The sequence below is a fragment of the Thermobia domestica genome, chromosome 6, assembly GCF_964235325.1.
Source record: "Thermobia domestica chromosome 6, izTheDome1.hap1.1, whole genome shotgun sequence".
In the NCBI taxonomy this organism is placed as follows: Eukaryota; Metazoa; Arthropoda; class Insecta; order Zygentoma; family Lepismatidae; genus Thermobia; species Thermobia domestica.
This window is the reverse complement of record NC_137459.1, coordinates 169442203-169462385: the sequence shown is the minus strand read 5'-3', so window position 1 is coordinate 169462385 and position 20183 is coordinate 169442203. Positions and strand designations below refer to the sequence as shown.

Genomic DNA, 20183 nt, shown 5'->3' with positions numbered 1-20183 from the left:
ACAACACACGGGAAAACCACATCGAGGAAGCGGAACAGTGGGCGGAAGAAAATCATGAGTGACAGGTCACGCCGGGTATTAAAACGCATTGTCACGCAGAACCGTCGTGCCACTGCGGAGCAAGTGACGGAGGAACTCAATCAGCACCTCCCCTACCCTGTTTCGACAATCACAGTCCGCCGCGAATTACATGACATAAACATACGGGGTCGTGTTGCACGGGCCAAACCGCTCATCAGGGACCATAACGCTTTCGCACGCCGCAAATGGTGCCGCGACCATGCAACTTGGACCGTTGAGGACTGGAAACGTGTGATATGGTCGGATGAGTCATCCTTCACCCTATTCCCAACCACGGGTCGTGTTTATGTGTGGAGAACGCCCAAAGAAGCTTATGATCTGCAGTGTCTCCGCTCAACTGTGAAACATGGCGGCGGCTCGGTGATACTGTGGGCCGCCATATCATGGTTTTCATTGGGTCCTGTGGTCACACTTAGCGGACGAATCACTGCCAACGATTATGTCGCAATTTTAGGAGACCACTTGCATCCTATGGTCCGGATGTTGTTCCCGGACAATGACGCCATCTTCCAGGATGATAATGCACCCATTCACACAGCTGGCGTTGTTGCAGCGTGGTTTGAGGAACATCGGGATGAAGTTCAACACCTCCCCTGGCCCGCCCAGATCTCAACATAATTGAACATCTGTGGTCCGTCTTGCAAACACGACTCCGGCGACGATTTCCACCTCCATCCTCTCACACAGAACTGGCCGATGCCCTGCACGAGGAATGATGTAAAATTTCACTTGCTACCATTCACGACCTCTATGCCTCCATCCCACGTCGCATCAAGGTTGTTCTGAAGGCGAAAGGTGTTCCGACACCATATTAATCTGGAAAGTTGCAATTTCGTTCAGGTGTTTCCATTTTCTGATCATCTGTATATCACGGTAAACGCTCCATGAGACCCCCTGGTTCGAATTAAAAAACGTCTCTGGCCCCCAGCGGATGGGGGCTGTATTGGAAGTCAGCACCTGTGGGAGTATCACCATGCATCTCAACGACCGCGAAAACTGTGGATTAGACAATAATATCGGTCATTTTCGATTATTTTTACATATCTCGGTGAACCCCCCCCCCCCCCCCCGCCGCAGGTGACCCGAAGCCCGCATGCAATGGTAGCTGACTTTGAAAGTCATCGTTAATGGAATTGTCACCATTGATCTTCCGGTGACCCCCGGCCCGCAGCCGAATGGGGTGAAGTTGGAAGTTAATGCGATCAGAATTTCACCATTGATCTACTTCTTTTACATGTCCCGGTAAACGCCCCTCCTGAGACCCCTTGGTTCGAAAAAGGCTTCGTCTTGGTCTGGGGCCTGGACCAAGGTACACGTGACCAAATTTGGTAACTCTCGGTTCACTCGTCTGGTCCCCAGACCGCGCACAGACACACAAACAAACTCTTTATTTTATTTATGCTAGACTACATTTCGAACGTAAACGTAAAGCTCACTACGGTACTGAAAGGGACGTTAAGCTCTAAATCAATTAAACGAAAAGCTCAATCGTGGATATATGGTCAGCCCACTCGTCTTCGGGACGGTGACTCGCGTTCGATTCCCGGCGGGAACTCATGCAAATCAACCAAATAGGTATGCATTAATTGCAAATTTGGAGCAAAGCGATCGATCTTATTGATTATTTATAGAATGTTTAGTGCATCGTTTCCAAACACCACATGCAAACAGTTGAATTTGGCATATCAGCAAAAAGCATAATGACTTTGAAAAACTGTGTTCGCAGAACAAAACTAAGAGGGCTTCGCCCTATTTCTAATACTGAAAATTCTATTTTCCATAGTTTATAATGAGAATTCACGCGCCAAATGCTTTTCCAAGATTAAGTCTATGGCATCCCGTTTTTCGTTGATTATTCCTCAATTGTATGTCCGATCGGGACATCTTAGTCGAGTAAAGAGGAGCTTCGCTCCAAGTAATTGAACTTACATAATGTTCATCCTCTGATTTTTGAAGAAATAAAAAAGAAAAAGGAAAGAAAAGATAAACCTGCATGACTTTCAAAAAGTTGAATTCAAACAGAGATTTTGTCTTTCTGGTTCTTCTATGATGCATGGCCATGCTACCTAGCTTCTGAATTGACAGATGTGGAACTGATGCATACATTTTATGTTTGAAAAATACCTCCAGAATTGTGATCCAACCTTGATGCAATTGACTCCTGTCCCCGGATCATAACTTGAATCAAATAAATGAGCACATGACGAACTATTCTCTATTATTATTTATTAAACTTCCAAACTCTGCTATGTATAAGTGTGGGAAGTTTTATAGAACGGCTAAGTTCGTCTGTCCTGGCTATCGACAGGTATCAGAGTGAAGATGGTAAGATATATCGAGAAGTGGTTTATTACAATTGATTCAGCATCGCAAGAATAGTTTCCTCCGTTAACCTGTTATTCAAACCGACAATGATTGAAATTACGCATTTCCGGTTTCAACGTTTTTCACCGTAAAAGGAAAATGGTAATAGATAGCGACAAGTAGTTTTTCACAATCGATTCTGCATCTCAACAGAACGTATCTTCAGTATCCGCAACTTACTGTCAAAACCGGAAGTGGTTTAAATTTACTACTACTATTCTCAATACCGATTTCATAGAGGAAAAACGATAAAGCATTATCTAGAAGCAGCTTTTTTTCAATCGATATAGTGTCCCAAGATTGGGTTCCATATGCTACGCTAACTCTCCAATCAAACCGGATGTGGTAGAAATCAACTATTTCGGGTTTCATAGTTTTTCACCATAGAACAGAAACTAACAAATGACAAGGTGTTTTTTGCAATTGGTTTAGCGTTTCAAAGGAACATATCATCACCACCTACAGCACTCTACCGAAACCGAAAGTTGTTGATTTACTAGTACTTCCTGTTTCAATACTGATTCTCATAGAGCAAAAATGGTAAGTAATATTGAGAAGCGATTTTTGCAATCGATTCAGCGTCCCAAGAATAGGTTAATTTCTTTCACTAACACTATTCAAACCGGGAGTGGTAGAAATCAACCATTTCTGGTTTCATCGTTCGTCGCTATAGAACAGAAATGATAATAGTGGCAAGCGCTTTCTTTCAATCGATACAGTGTCTCAAGAGAACATATATGACAACCCGAAAGTCTAGCAAAAGCGACGTAGTTGAAATTTACTACTATTTCAACAGTAACTTCTATAAAGCAAAAACGGTAAGCGATATCGAAAAACGGTTTCTTGCCATCCATTCAGCGACACAAGAATATATTTTGTCACTTCCATTGATCCTTTTTTTTTTTTTTTTTTTTTTAACCGGAAGTCTTAAAAATCAATCTTCTGCGGTTTCAACGTTCATGGCTATAGAACAGAAATAGTAGTAGATAGCGACAACCGTTTCTTTCCAATGGATGTAGACCTTAAGAGAATATACCATCATCATCCACAACACTCTACGAAAACCGAAAGTGGTTGGAATTTACTACTACTTCCAGTTTCAATATTTATTACCATAGTGCAAAATCGGTAAGTGATACCAATAAACCGTTTCTGATGCAGATTAAGCGTCCCAGTTTTGTCTCGAATTTTATGTATCCGTTGAAGCTGGAAGTGGTAAAAATTACGGTTTTTCGATTACAACACAAATCGAAATCGCATACTGGATAAAATACTTTGTGACAACCAGATTTTTTATATGGATTCAGTACTAAGAATATGTTTCATCTGATTTTATACTTTATATTGCAACCGGAAGTGATAGTCATCAATTATCACTTTCGGTTTTAATGTTAACCCCCATAGAGCAAAAAACAGTAAGATATGGATTCAGTGTCCAAGGAACAGAATTTATCTTTCATCTCATTCCGCTATTGCAACCAATGTTTGCAGATGTATTACTTTAGGTTTGAGTATTGAAGTTACATACTTTAAGAGTCTACTGTAGTTTCACACTATGAAACGAAACACACTTGTTAGATTTCAATAATTTCTTTTGTTTCGTTAATGCCAAGTGAATTATTATATTTAATACGTTGTGTTATTTGAGAACTTGTATGTTCTTTTTTCGCACCCCTTATGCGTTCTTTAATTCTGGATAATATATTTCATTGTTCGGTTCCTATATACATTAATGTAATCATATTTAAGAACACCCAGCTGGAATTTACGGCTGAAGCCCGAAGTTTGTACACGAGGTGATGGCAGGTAGTAGTGCTATTAACATGGTTACTGTAGAAAATTTCGAGCACGTTATATAGGGTGTTCAGAAAACATAGTATTCACTTTAATAGCACGTGCAATCACCCTAAACGGCCACATAAGCAACTCTTTTTCAGGTAGCCGTTCATACAAATGCTGAATGTTTGTCTAGAATATGATATCACTGGAGATCTTGGTGTAGACACGATGGTCGCTGAAGGACTCTGGTTGGCAGTTAGGTGCCATATTACAATTGTCTGGTAGAGCTTAGGTCTGACTAAGCAGTCCAGAGCAGAAGGTGTACAATCAGTATTGCTCTGGAATGTTTGATATCTTGCTGGAAGATAAGCTTCCGCAACAGGTCATTATACTACGCCACGAACGTATCATTGCACTACTCATACTCCTCTGAATAAAGACCAGAGGCGAGCAGTATGTATAGCTTACTTTTCCCCATACCAGAATGCCAAGAGTGAGCACTGTATGATGAGTACGAATGCACACATTAGATTTTGTCGGTTATGTGCACGTCTACAGACAGGCACACGGTCCTCATTCTGTTCAGATGGATATTATTCTAAGCGTGAATACTGAAGTCCTTTATTAATCTTAGGCTTTACATAGTCCATCCAGACATGACAGAAGACGTTCTCAACGATAACCATGTGTCAGGGGGTAATCGTGCAACAGAAACGCGGGAACGTGGACCAACTTCCAACAATTGGTTGTTTAGCATTTCTGTGTTCATATGAAGGGTCCGGTAGCTCTCATTCTACTTGAGGCCACCATCCTGTTAGAATAGTTTGAACGATCCTTCCTTAGTGTGTCACGGAGCACGTTTTCTGTGGGAATTTTCTCTGTTCCATCGAGTACACCACCGGTGGTCCATGACATGTTACGACCCATGCAAGCAACAATTCAATGGAACAAGTTATCAATCTACTAGGAAGGAAGGGCAGGATGAATTAGTGATGTGTTTTTCTTACTTAAGCCAATTACATAGAACTTCTACAACACCAATGACCACCATGCCATGGGGCATATTTGTGGAAAGGCAAGTATCAAATTTTCGTACAACTTTTATCTAAAAATGGACCATAGGTGTACTACGTTCACGGACCTAATCAATCTCCCCTGGCCTAGAAATGCATTTACTTTCATTTCACAGTTTTCTCAGCCGAGGTTTTATAATACCTAAAATGCATTATTTTGCACTTTAAATTCTTTGCCTACCTTTACCTTAGTCTTAACTTCCAACCCTTTGGGTTTCTGACTTGGCACTTTTTTTTTTTTTTTTTTTTTTTTTTTTTTTTTTTTTTTTTTTACAAAAAAAAGTTAATTAATTATTGAAGTTATTTTACGGGCAGTTTACAAGCCAACTATTGAATTTCTTATTCTTGTGAGAAAACATACAGGAACTACTAAAAAACAGACATCAACTGGATTTCAAGGACTAGAAAGGATGTGAAAAAAAGAACATGCAGTTTCTGGACTATCACAACATTTACAATACAATGATTCACACAATATTATCGAAAATAAATAAATAAATAATATATATATATATATATATGTATGTATGTATGTATGTATTTAAATCCAACAACAACACAAAATGGATACTGATGGAGCAACTTTTGATTCAAATTATGAGTCCGACACTAAATTTGGACAGGGGCTAACTGAATCATAGATGGATCACAGTTTTGGAAATGTTTTCCGAATTTAGTTTTGGAGGTGTTTTACGAGGCGTGCTAGTAATTTCAAACCTGGCAACTTCAAAGCCAGGTAGCATAACCGTACTAGCATCATTGAAGAAACAAGAAGGTTAAGTTTGAATTTGCATCTTAACAATACCTGCATGTGGGACAGATTCGTGGAGGTCTTCTTTTACTTGCTTTTTACTTTTTATTCTTTCACAAACCTCAGGATAAACGCTGTGTAAGTGCGAAACTTAGTTCTCTTTATAAAGAGTAACAAGTGAAAACTAAAAGGACATTTCTATAATTAATTATGTATCTTAAATTTTAGTCCTAAAAACATTTGAAGTACTGTATAGATTACAATCGAAGGTCATATATTGGAGGAAAATGTCACTATTCTCTACACCCACGCAACCACTAGCATCAATACAATAAGCAAATCATAGGAAAAGATGTTCAAAATTAAAACATTAATTAACCGTGCAATAATAATTCATTTCAAGAACAAGATGATTACAACATTGTAGGAGGTGTTAAAGGTTAATAGTAAATCAACTCACATGTTCAAATGTTAGCATGGCTTCCAAAAACTTAAATACACAGTTACCTAATGCATGATACATACTGCTTTCAGCCCTGAAAGTAAACAAATTAAGAGCACCATATGAAGAGAGTGATCTGCCTTTTAAAACAAATGTATATCCACAACATGCACTGAACTATAATTATCCTTAACTGATCTTCAAAATCCCATTACATAGCAAGCTTACTTCTACGTCATGCATCTTGTGTTTCCGTGCATACTTCCCTGTTTCCGTAAGAGTTTGCGTAGCAGAGAATAAAATACATACAAAAAGATTTGAATGAGAAGTGGTACATTGAGAAACGGAAAAGTTAATTTTTAACTATTGTACAGAACAGAAAGAAAAACAGTCTAACTAGAATAACATTTTCTATTTGATTTTCTTCTTGGCAACTGTTACTACAATGTTTTATCGATATATTTCGTTATTTGAGATATGGAACGGAAATAATTTATTCTAGAATGCAGTACTTCATTATATCCAACCAATAGTAATAGTTTCCACATGATTTTCGTTGCATATGCTGTTATTTTAGATCCCTTTTAGATGAACGGCTAGCGCACTCACCTTTGATGTGGTTCGATTCTTAACGGAGGCTCAAAACTTTTTTGAAGTTGATCAAGCGACATGACAAGAGGGGAGTTACTTCAACGACAAAGTATTGGACGGGGCAGCACGAAATGCGCCAACTAACCAGTCAGAGTCTACCATAAGCTTGTAACAATTATTATTAGTAGTTATTTTATAACATTTAATTGTAGCTTGGTGGGTGTACAACACTGAACAATAACTGCTCAAAGATTATGATATTGTGTTTGCATTATTTATAATTTTACCTTTCAGTTCCTTGAGAGCCATCTGTTGAAATATCTAAATTATTGGACAGATGTTTATATAACATTCCCTTTTGCTTTGTTCTGGCCTAAAGATGCGCAATTTAAAATACTAGCAAGCATTTAAGAGGCGCACTATTTTGTAAAGCATTCTCTCTAGATTTTTTTCTGCTAATAGAAGTTCTTCTTACTCTTCACGTTTATCGCGTTTGCAGAACTGTCCTTGATAAAATGTAATTTCTTAAATTTAGTATAGCTTCTGCGGTTTCCTCGTCTACCGTTGCTGTTCATTGGTATCACACCACAGGAGGGAAGAATGTCAACAACCTCTTCGCGGGGCTAATTGTGATCATAGGTTAGTCGATGAGGCAGATAGTTTTATTTGTTGCCATAGTTCTGAGAAGAGATCAACTTATTCCATTTGTGTATGTGGCGTCATGGATTTCCATTCATTCATTTGGTTTTATTTCGCGAAAATTATGCAATTCATTGTAACAACTAAAGGGAGGGAAAGAAGATTCTTAACTTTACAACCGCGAAAACTTAGAAAGCTAAAAGAGGACCATTTCTTTGACCATGTTAGATCCATATGTGAGGTGTTTCTTGAAATGAAGTACATATCGTCAACAAGGGCTCCTTCGAAAATTTCATACTTAAAACAACGTCGAAGGACACTTTGACAGATAAGTTGTTAACTGCATAATTTGAGTACTGTTTTTATGGTTAAGATGGAAGAAAACGCAGTCCTTGAGCTTCTGAAATTGTAAGTGTGGAAAATGTGTCTAATACACGTCTAGTGAGGAACTGTATTAATGATGTATTCAAAATAACTAACTAAATACGATATTTCTCGTGACAAAGTGATTGGGATTTTCTCCTTTAATATGGGAGACCCGGGTTCTAATCTTGGGTGGAAATATATGTAGTCTAGATTTCAAGTTACGCTATAGCTCCATATCTCATATAATGTACTACAAACATATTAACTAACTACTTGTAAGGTAATAAGGTGATCCTGAATTAAATTAATGTTGAAGTTTAATATATTATTCCTAGGCAGTTCGCGTTAAGCGTTACAGTAAAAATAGTTTGGGAAAATTTTAACCAATACATCTGCCCATATGAAACTTAGTTCTTCTGTCCATGAAATAACAAATCAATAACAATATTAACATGACCATGACCATGACTTTCGTATCATACCACCCGAATGATCACCCATGTATAGTTCAATACAATCAGTACTATCGAAATGGATAAAAAGATTTAAATAAATATGTCTGTAAATAAAAACGTCACAGAAGATTCATCAGCTTTCTTTTTCATCCTTTTATTTTACAACTCAAAACTATAGGAAAAGGAAGAAAAATCTCAAAATATCAAGAGTTTTGCAGTCTATTAGTTACATAATACTGAAATAATATAATAAATTCTTTCTAAACAATTAGTTTTAAGAGAAACTTGACATGCCAGTATTGACGTCATAATTCACTTCCTGAGAAATTACTCAGAACTCGAAGACGCCCCCCCCCTCCCCATTTTTTTTTCTTCAGAGAGTGTCTTATAGGTGATAGACAGTTCTGATTTCCAAATTTTGGTGGGTTTTTTTTTCTTCCTTGTAGTTTTGAAAAACTGCAAAAGTTGAACTTTAACTGCGCCTGCTCTTAAAAAAAGATATTACTTTCTGTAAGTTATATAAAACTCTACGCAAATCGACCTATCAACTTTGATATATTGAGTAACTAATACTAAAACTTCAGAAATTAAAAGATTCACCTGCCTATATTCTGAACCAAATCAATGCAGTCACAACTTCGTTCGCTACCCCAATTAGATCCGGTGACAAAAGCAGGTAAGGTCCCCTACTCAGATTAGAGTTTCAGCGCATGGCCAACAAGACCAAGCTCTTCTGGATTCCGAAGTTTTGAGGGGGAAAAAAATGTACATAGGTGTGCAGATTTTTGCCCGTAACAGTATTATAGTAAAATAGTGATATGAGAGAGAGAGAGAGAAAGAAAGAGTAAATCGAACCCTACAAGTTTTTGAATAAGAACTTTCGAGATTGGAGAAAACCACTTTCAGCACTGAAAATCCTATTATACAAAAATTAGTATCCCTAGTTATATATATATATATATATATAAAATGACCGCTATTATTAATTGACAAAGAAAATTAGAAAGTAAAGTGAAATGTAGAATAAGTCTGAAGGTACAAACAGACGTCAATAACGTGTAGATTACAGAGATACGGATAAATAAGATCTATAGTAAAGCATAGCTAATGTTCACCTCATACATGCTTAATTTACATTTTGGATAAAGAAGCAAGCAGTACTTATAAACCTACAACAAAGTCGACCAACGAGCAATATGCCAAATATCATTCTGCTATGACACTAAACACCTTAGGAAATTGAAGATTACGTTGTTCTCTTCCTTCTACATGTTACGCCAGAAGAAATGCCAAAATATACCTGGTTTTGAAACGCACTCAAATTTCATCATGTATTCATCAATTACTTAATAGTATTTGCATTACTTAATACGTTCATGGAAGTCATGTGGAAAGAACTTCTTCATAAATGTGAAGATATCAAGATCAATTTTTTTTAAAAAAAGTTACAGTATTTATTTACAATGTGGGAAGGAATTTTATAGTAAAAACTAAATGTTATCCACTTATTCGTAAACAAAAAACATAAATGCCCTGGAAATTTGAGAAAATAAAGAGGAAAACTGGCTAAAAATTATAAATCGTTTGTAACATTGTATTTAACTATTAACACAAAATATAAAATTATTATTATTATTATTTATTATTATTATTATTATTATTATTATTATTATTTCATTTAAATCATAATTTGATTCATTACCTGCTCTACAGTTAGGAAATTTACAGGTTAAGTATACAAAAAACTAGTGTAGTCATAAATTACCTTCATTTATTTGTTTATTTTAAAATTCTAAATTATTTGCACTGAGTTAACAGAGTCCGGGGTATAAAAAAATTACATTAGTAGACAGCACTTAGTAGACAACACTTTACACAATTAGTCTGGTGGATAGTAGGGCAAAACTAACAACATATCAAATTATTTCAATCCGATAATAGCACTTTGGGTCATTTCCTGAGAAATAGGGAAATGCTAAACAAGCAAATACGATAAGAAAATATAGTTGCAACTATTACGGGCATTAGATGAAATGAGATATTCATAGCCAGTTCAACAAGCCAGTACTAGTACTAATTTAGAAATAACAGGCCTAAAAACTGCAGAATATTTCTCTAAGCTCGTTGTTTAATGATCATAGTAATATGCATAAATATAACGAACAAAATATAAACAAAATTCATTGGTGCTACCTAATAGCTCTGTAAACAAAAGTAAATAAAAACACCGAAATCACAACAGCAAACATCTGCATTTTTTTCTTCAGCTAGGTTCTATATTATACATATTTACTTCCCTGAAGACCCATACAGGAGAACAAAATGTACAGTGAGGTAAGCATCTATTATAATTTCTACCTCCTGTGCATTACCCCTACTTGAGAAAGTTGTTAAGAAATACTGATCATTGCTTTAGTGTTTCATACATTTCAATCATGCCCGTCATGCGATTAAATATATCACCCTTACTAACTCACTCTACCAATCTCTATTTTTCATCTACTTATTCCATTATGTACGAACGTTATTTTTACGGATCTTCTTATAACAGGCTCCTAAGCGCAGGGTTCTGCATACAACTACACAAGTAGATTCATAATATACCTACCATGGTTCAAGCAGCTCTCTGGCTTCCGTGAACTTGTTATTAAAGAAATAATGGACAGCTGTTTTGGCTTCCTCCATGGCAGTGTTCAAGTCCATTGTACATGGTCTAAGAGAGTGAAATAAAATAAATAAAAACGTATTTATTTCTACGATTATACTGGAATATTGATACAGCAAAATGTTTTATAAACAATATTAACAGATCACTGAACAGTATTACAAAGTTAACTTCTTGCCTCAAGCCGGTAAAGCAGAGTGAAAATATCCAGCTGTGAATATGTCCTCATGATTTTGATTCCAGATGATTGCATCATGTACATGAATTGGCTCATAGTGTTCTTTCAACGTGATCATTCAACTAACCACTACATCATTCATTTGAATTTTTAAATCATCTCAACGAACTCATTACAGCTATAACACTGGTAATACTTTTTATTGGTTGGATTGGAATTTAACGTCTCTCTCAGCACTGATGCTAATATATTATCAACCATTATCAATCCACTGCTAGATAAAGGTCTCTCCACAACCATCAGTTATATGTGGTTATTAAAACAATGGATACACTTGTAACCTGCAACAAGTAATGTGTCAGGTGGTAACACTGCGGATGCGTGTGCAGCGCTTGACTATTGTTAATGATGTGTTAGATGATCGCCCGTAGTATGCCAGGCAGGATAGAACGGAGGCAAGTACTGAAGCGGGCATACTTTGATGATGCTAAATGGGATGCAACACACCGTATTTAATTACGTATGGAGGATGCCCAAACACGGCTATGCTCCGAACAGTCTTTTCCCTGCCGTGGAACAGGGTGAAGACTGTTATGCTGTGGACTACAACTTCTTAGTATTCCGTATGTCTTTCATTTACGCTCACAGGACGCACCACTATCAGTAATTATGTGGACATTTTAGGTAACCAAGTGCATCCTATAGTTCTGATGTTTCAGGGCAAAGAACGAAATCTTCCAAGATGACAATGAGTCAAGACACACCGCTAGAGCTCTTAAGATGTGATTACATGAACATCTCGATGAACTACAACACTTCACCTGGCCCATTCAATTCTCTGACCACAACGTTACTGATTGCTGCGGTCAGTTCTGGAATTCAGACTCCACAACAGATATTCTGCTACCATCGGTAAAAGAACAACATGCTGCACTGCATAAGAAATGGTATAATATTCCTCTAGAAACTATTTATGATCCGTATGCCTCCACTCCACAAGTCAGAGCTGTTCTGTAGGCTAACGGTAGCCTCACACAGCATTGATAAAGTAAGTTGCACTTTCTTCAGGTGTTCCCATTTTTGGACAACCATATTATATATATAATTCTCACTTTGGAATTGTTTTGTTGTAACACTATACATATTCTTTGCTGCATGGTCATAAGAGCTTAAATAATTTTTTGGTCGTTTGCAATTTGCAATACGTTTCGGAGTAGAAAATCATAGTCTTCCATTTGGTACTATGGGAGTAATGTGGAATGAAAAATTTGTCTTTAACAAGATTTCGTAACGTTTTGCCGGTCTTAAGGCCTTATAATGACATATTTTGAAGTTTGTTTTTGCTAATCTGAAACATTAAATTTTTGATCTAAGCCCTATAATTTTACAATCGGTACAATTTTAGACCACCCGATGATATATATATCGGGTGGTCTGAACTCGTGCCCATGCACAGCGGGGGTAATGCTAGATGTGAAAAAAAGACGAAAACATAATATGACCTTTCACCTTCGAGACAACTACAGAGAGACTTCATCCATTGACATTGTACTTATTTTTTTGTAAAAAATTTAAAATTGCAACACGATAGATATGACAAACTTTAAACAACGGTAAAGTCAATACGAAGAAAATATTAAATTTAAGTTTATCCACTAAGTTGAAACAACAATTAGTAAATATATCTTAAAACTCTCTTATTTTCTAACAAACTAAATGAGTGAATAAGGATATCTTAACACTTACATTGGTTGTGCCTCCAAAGCATCTTGGAACTGAAAGATTAAACATAGGAAAAAAAAAAAATAGCAATGAAATCTTAATAATACTGTAATATTAAGTAACAATGACTAATAAATTCAACACTGACGTTTGAAAATTATAGTTGTTAGTACTAAAATGGTTACAAAAGTAGCACACATAATCGATTCGCTGAAGTAATAAGAGCTCATAAGATTTTTGAACCAAATACCAATGTACTACTACCTGCCTCTTGATACGACATATCTGCTCATCACACAAAAGAAATCAAATTCTATGGAACAAGTGAAATACATACAGACGAAAAAAAAAAAATGATTTCTTTTCTTACCTAACATTGATGTTGAATAACTATTTAAATATTATTTATTACGTACTTCATTATTATTATTATACCCAAAGCATTCACGTAAAACTTCTATTGTGCATAACTTAGAAACCGGGAAGTGTGCAACTATAATATTTTACACCTTAGTATAACAGGTCAAAGACTATTTTACAAAGCAATGTTTCATTCGATCGCAAGAGTTCTGCTGACTTATTTTTCTTCAAAAAAATGGTTCAAAATCTTATCACTCATAACTCGCGAACAGAAAGCAAGCACAACATAAGGCACACGTTTATACTTGTATACCAGTTCAAGGCCTACAGCAATGCTAAGTTTGATTCTGATCGGATATGTTTGGTATTTTTTTCTTTTAAAATGATAAAAATTTAACTGCTCATAACTTGGGAACCGAAAGCCTATACAACAAAATATTTCAAATTCTTATATACCAGACGAAGGTCTACCAAAATATAGAGTTTGATGTTGATAGGATAAGTGGCGATTCCCCTATGCTACAGTGTTTACCGCCGGTAAACATATAATTAAAGCATAATTTATTAAGAAAATTTCTCAGAACACAACTTAAAAATCTCTCTCTTGCTTTCACAATGTCCCCTGTGCTTCAGTTTACGACAGACAGCACCAGCACCTTCTAGTGGATATAAAATATCATTCAAGCATACCGCTACAGCACGGCGAGCAACCATCTTATACGTATCAACGCATGAGTCGCAGAATAGCGTTGAGGAGAGGCAACTATCTCAAATAGAAGCCAAGTTGACCGCTAAGTGTCTGCTAGAACTGCCAATGATTTTAGTGGTTGCATGGAAAACATTTGGGGGCCTGGACCCTGGGGGTCGTAACTGTTTGCGTGAACGCAATACAAAATCTGCGCTTTCATTTGCGATAATAGGCACAGTAGCTGTAATTTATTTGTGCATGTTTTGTGTTCGTTACACTTCGCAATTTTTGCAAAGGGTGATACGGAATGACGCCCTTGAAACTATAAGCAGACACAACATAAAATATATTACTTCTACCAACACTAAATTAAGTATATTTAATGTTTTCTTACTCACTATTTAAATCTCTTAAGTATCGATTTTCAAAAAGTGTACAGGAATGAATATAATACTTAATTTCCAATATTTTATGTTTTCTTTATGTTGTATTGGTACTACTTTGGTCCAGTAATGACTCCAGCTTTAATTTCTTAGGGAGAAGCAGAGAAACACAGACATTTTATACGGGACAACTATTTTTTGGATACCGAAAATAATAGTTTAATATTATTTGACCTACATTACATTACTTCATGTCTGGGGCGGAGTAGGATTTGAAGTAAGACGAGGGCATCACAGGGCGCCCACCTCTCTTTCCCTTTAGCGTCGTCACTCCTTTGGTCCTGCCGTGTAAGCGGTGGATTCTTTAATTTCAACAAATGACACGTAGAACTACTCAAGTAATGTTCACCGCGAATAAAGCTTTAGCATAAAGATTAATAGTGTCAACAATAACTGTACTGAAAATGTAATGTTTAGATTTTGTTTCACGAAACTGTCGTTTGTGTATAAGAGAACTTAAGTTAGACATATGTTTCACAGGTTGAAGTCAAATTTTGTGAGAGCATAGACTAAACATACATTTATATCGAATTTACAAAGCTTTTTAAAATTCGAGGAAGAAGAAATTATTTTTACACTACTTCCGAAGTTTCCATTTCAAACACAATCACTCGATACAATCTAACAAATAAAATAAAGTTAGTGTGTGTGTGTGTGTGTCTGTCTGTGCGCGGCCTGGGGACCAGACGAGTGGACAGAGAGTTACCAAATTTTGGTCACGGGTACCTTGGTCCAGGCCCCAGACAAAATTCGAATCAAGGGGGGTCTCAGGGTGGCATTTACCGTGACATAAAGTAGTAAAAAAAATTGACCGATATTAGTGTCAAATTCAGTTTTCGCGGTCGCTGAGATCAATGGTGAAACTCCGATCCCATTAACTTCCAAATTCAACGCATTCAGCTGCAGATTGGGGGTTACCCGGGGGTGGGATGTACCGAGACACGTAAAAATAATCCCAAATGACCGATATTATTGTCAAATTCATAGTTTTCGGGGTCGCTGAGTTCAATGGTGACATTTCCATCAGCGATGAATATCAAATTCAGCTGCCATTGTAGGGGGCCGAGTCACCTTCGGGGGGGGGGGGGGGCACTGAGTCATTAAAAATAATTGAAAATGACGATATTAGTGTCGAATTCATAGTTTTCGCGGTCGCTGAGATCAATGGTGAAACTCTGATCGCATTGACCTAATTCGGCTGTGGGCCGGGGGTCACCAGAGGGAGGAAATAAAGTTTTTTCCCACCAAGGGAGGCTGTAAACCAAAAATTGCAGTTCACTGCTTGAATTTTGCAAACAGATCACGTGTTAAACTCCTCACACAGAACACTTGAAGTACATCGAGAAGCCCTTCTCGAACTGAGAACGTGATGGAAGTGTATTTTTATACCTAACAAAAAATGTGGCTATTACTTCGAAGCCTATTACCCTGTTTACAAGCTCTTATAATATTCTTCTCTTGTCTACAAGTTCGAATTTAGGCAATCCCTTCCCTTCCCAAAAAGAAGTGGCAACTTTCCAAATGTCGCATAATTTAAAAAAGATCATTCCAAGATCGAACTTGTAACTCGCAACTGCTATGTGATGTAAAGAAACTCTCTTAATTGTACTGGATACTACAACGAAGCAAGTATTCTGATAGGGTATAGTTCCATCTCGATCGGTAGGCAAATGCTCAAACTGCTCGAATATGGGTCACGGAAATCCTAAAAAGTTGCACGAGTCACTCTGTACTCACAACGTAATCAATTGTGTCATCCCAAAAGTTTGAAATATAAATCGCTTCCCCATTAGGGATAATTGCTTTATGAATACCTGGAGTTAAAAATGTCGCAATATTACAATAATGAGAGTATGGTAACTCAGAGATATTAATGGAGTCACGAAGTTCTTACGGACTGAAAGGTACATCAACTGGCAAATTCTTACTTGGCTAATTTATATTTTTAATCACAAAAACTTTCATTATAATACAAACTAATTATTAACACAATGGCTTTCTTGGTACATTGAATTTTTTCAGTTTACTGATGAAAATTCGTCATTGAATTACCTAAATATTACAATTAACAAATAATCCAGGAAAACAATCTGAATGCTTCCAATTTAGTCACACATACTTCTTAAGTACAAAGGTTAGTTCTGTTGCTAAGCTGACGTACATTCTATCTTAACCAATATCCAGTGCTGTAGTCCTAAAATTTTCAGAGGGTATACGCTGATTTGTGATAATTTATCATTGTCATAAAATACATTGAAGGCCGTTTTTAATGAACAAATGTAAATCGTATGTATTAATAATATAAAGAATACCGTAACAAGGGGTTACTTTGCACAAGATTTCACGAATTTTAAAGAAAATTGCATGTAACTTACAAACATAATGATTTAGAACACTAAATTTTAAACATGTAATAGCTAGATATATTTAAGGAAAATATTAGTGCAAGTTCATTAGTAAACATTCAGCACGACCGTAGTTATTGAAATATAAATTTTGGTGCAAAGTAACCCCATAGCTGGTGTTACTTTGCACAACATCCAAAAAAGTATGTTCAACGTACGAACATAACGTTTCTATACAATATTTTCCCTTCAGTATTTATACATTTTACTTTCTACACAAAATTGTATGCAGTCTACAAATATTCATATTAGAATGAGAGTACTGGTATCGACACCTAGTATGAATTACCAATAATTGTAAAGAAAATTATGTATTTTCTGGTACCGGCACAGGAATCACATTCTAATAAATTTGCATGTCCCACAAAAATGTCAACTCAGGAACAGAAAAAAAAAAAAAAAATTCCCGTGAACTGATTTGCTTTGGTTATTCCTTATGTCCAAGAATATCATCCCAATTGTAATCTGTGGAAGATTTACAGAATTTGAGACTTTCAGGCTGAAGCAAACCCAAATTGCAGGATTTATTAAAAAAAAAAAAAAGTCTGTTAGTCATTCTTATGCGTGCAAGTTTCAAGCCTCCCCCCCCCCCACACACACACCAAAGTCTAGTGATTTCTGAAAAAAAAATAAGCCTTTGTGAATGAAGTTCCTCACAAACTATTTTTCTGGATCTGCCACTGTTCATAATTTATTTTCCAACAATAAATTCATTCTGACATCTACCTAAACAGGAAATTTACCTAAATTTAGAATGCAGGAAGTTCCAGTAGTAATTTCCTACCTTACCGATATTTTTGACCGGTGCAAAATAACTCCGATTAGAGGCTGAAAGCGCCTCCTCCCAGTTTTACTCTTTTTATGACTTTAAAATGTTTCACATTTCCATTTTAACTATTGCATCAAAGTCCCATTATACACAGTAGTATTCTACGAAACTGACTTAACTTTAACGGAAATTCTTGTACGTGATATCTTTCAAATTTTGGCGGCTTTTACAGTGACTGCTTTCCATACCTCTACAACAACAAACCCTCCGGGTAATAAGAGCTGATGTTAATTCCCAAAATTATAGCCAAGATACAGTTAGATATTCTATCTTACGGTGGGAGGTGAAACTTCCTCTTTACAGTCCATGCTTTTACTGACAGAGGACTGTGAAACTCTCTTCATATTTTGTGCAAAGTAACCCCGTCTTACGGTACATTACTGTTTTATAGTCTAAAAGCATTTCATGCTATTTTCTTGATGACACTCCCTACCTAAATAACAGCATTAGTAACATAAATGGTTGAGTTGATTTTAGTTTAGCGTCCCTTTCAGCAGCGAGGCTATATGAGACGTGGACCTACTGATTAACGTGGAATCCGAACCACAAGAGCTCCCGCCGGGAATCGAACCCGGGTCTCCCACGCCAAAGGCGCGTACGCTAACCGCTTAGCCACGGAGGAGCTCCAGTAACATAAATGGATGTAGGTATGGAGAAGGAACCAACTCACTCCGAAAAGCAAGAGAAAAAATCATGGCCCGATTAAATAAATAAATAAATAAATATAAACGAAACTATGCACTTTGAAGCAGGAGGTACACTCTCATGACTAATATTAAGCAGAGGGTATACGGCATGTACCACCGTATACCCTCGACTACAGCCCTGCCAATATCGGAACAGAAGGTGAATTAGATTTTTCAGTTAAAAGAAAAGAAAAATTAAAGTAAATACGAAACATTTCGTCGCAAGGAAGATTTCTTTTAGTACAGAGCATCACAGAATTTCTTCCTTTTAAGTACCATTGAATATAATTTATAGAAATACCGAATTTAATATTTCACAATAAACAAATATATTCGTTAGTCTACAACTAACTAGAACAACTCACCTCGTCATCGTTGTCCACGTCATCCATCATAAATATATTCTTAAGCACTTCTGATTCTACAAAAGACTAAAAAAGTAACGTACAATTAAAAAACAATGTGCGTGCCAATATATTTTTAGTAGAACTTTACTTAGGAGGTGTAAGAGAAACAATTTATGATGGTGATAAAACACACTGGAAGTTCGACTAATCTCACAATAAAACATATATTTCAAAACACAATTAAAAGAACAGAAAACTGAAAACTTGCAAAATTACCAATAAAAATAATACCAGAATTATAAAATCAATTCGGGATCACATTGAGTTATTGATGGATCACTTAACTCTGGTGAAAAGAGTCTTTAATTCGTTTTTAGCCTACATGAATTTGTGGAGAACATTGTGTCAGTTTTTCTCGGGTTCTCTCGCTGAATTACACTATTTCAACACAATTTAGTTCATTGGTTTTCCTAACCTACAGGGAGTACCTTGCAATTTTAAATATTCAATTTATTTAATAACTTTAATTTTTATCTATTTTAAGAATTTACTCACACACACACACTAAAAGTACTTTTTAAAACCCTCTCCAGTACTTTTAAAATTTATGTAGGCATCAAATTATTATTATAGGTATATGGGGTTCAAACATAAATACATTACTGTTTAAGAATGAAAGTACGTAGAACTAAACTCAAATAGTGCAAATAATACATTATCGACATTATATATATATATATATATATATATATATATATATATATATATATATATATATATATATATATATATATACATTAAATATATATCAAAGTATATGAATGAATGTTTGCTTGTTCGGTATACAGACTTGACATACTTCAAAAACTGATTTTACCGAGAAGACTGTAGGCTATAAAGAACTTTCTGGTTTGTATCCTAAGAGGAAGGAAAGGAGTTCGAATGGAAAGAGGTGGTCTAAAATTTATGTATAAAAAAAAAAAAAAAAAAAAAATCTCATGAATTTCTCATGTTAGAAAGATAAAAACTCGGTATGTAACCTAATTGCCAAAAACAAGCTGATATATACATCTGATTTTTGATCTTAAAAAAATTCTCTGGGGGTAGGGAATTCCTAGGGAGGTGGGAAGGAGGTGACATGTAAAAATAATCGAAAACGACCGATATTAGTGTCGAGTCCATGGGTTTTGGAGTCACTGAGATGAGTAGTGAGACTTCCAATGCCGCCTAAGACCAAGTTCAGTCTCCCCTTAGCGTAGGGGGTCGAGGTGAGGAGGAGTGAAAAATAAAATGTCCAAAATGAGCGAAATAAATGTCGG

At 36.1% G+C, this 20183-nt stretch overlaps 1 protein-coding gene across 4 annotated transcripts in view; it reads right to left on the bottom strand.

The window, feature by feature from the left end:
• Nucleotides 1–20183, bottom strand: part of LOC145688318 (tetratricopeptide repeat protein 39B-like) — a 93799-nt gene that overhangs the window by 63159 nt on the left and 10457 nt on the right. For 3 of the 4 annotated variants that reach the window (XM_081762359.1, XM_081762358.1, XM_081762360.1), the window contains exons 2-5: nucleotides 18883–18948; nucleotides 13131–13159; nucleotides 11150–11254; nucleotides 6509–6584 (exon numbers count right to left, since the gene is read on the bottom strand). In XM_081762359.1, coding sequence (XP_081618485.1) covers nucleotides 6509–6584; nucleotides 11150–11254; nucleotides 13131–13159; nucleotides 18883–18912 — 240 coding nt within the window. In that variant the 5' untranslated portion in view covers nucleotides 18913–18948. Of the gene's footprint in view, nucleotides 1–6508; nucleotides 6585–11149; nucleotides 11255–13130; nucleotides 13162–18882; nucleotides 18949–20183 lie in introns of those variants that run through there. The other variant, XM_081762361.1, reaches the window with a different exon arrangement.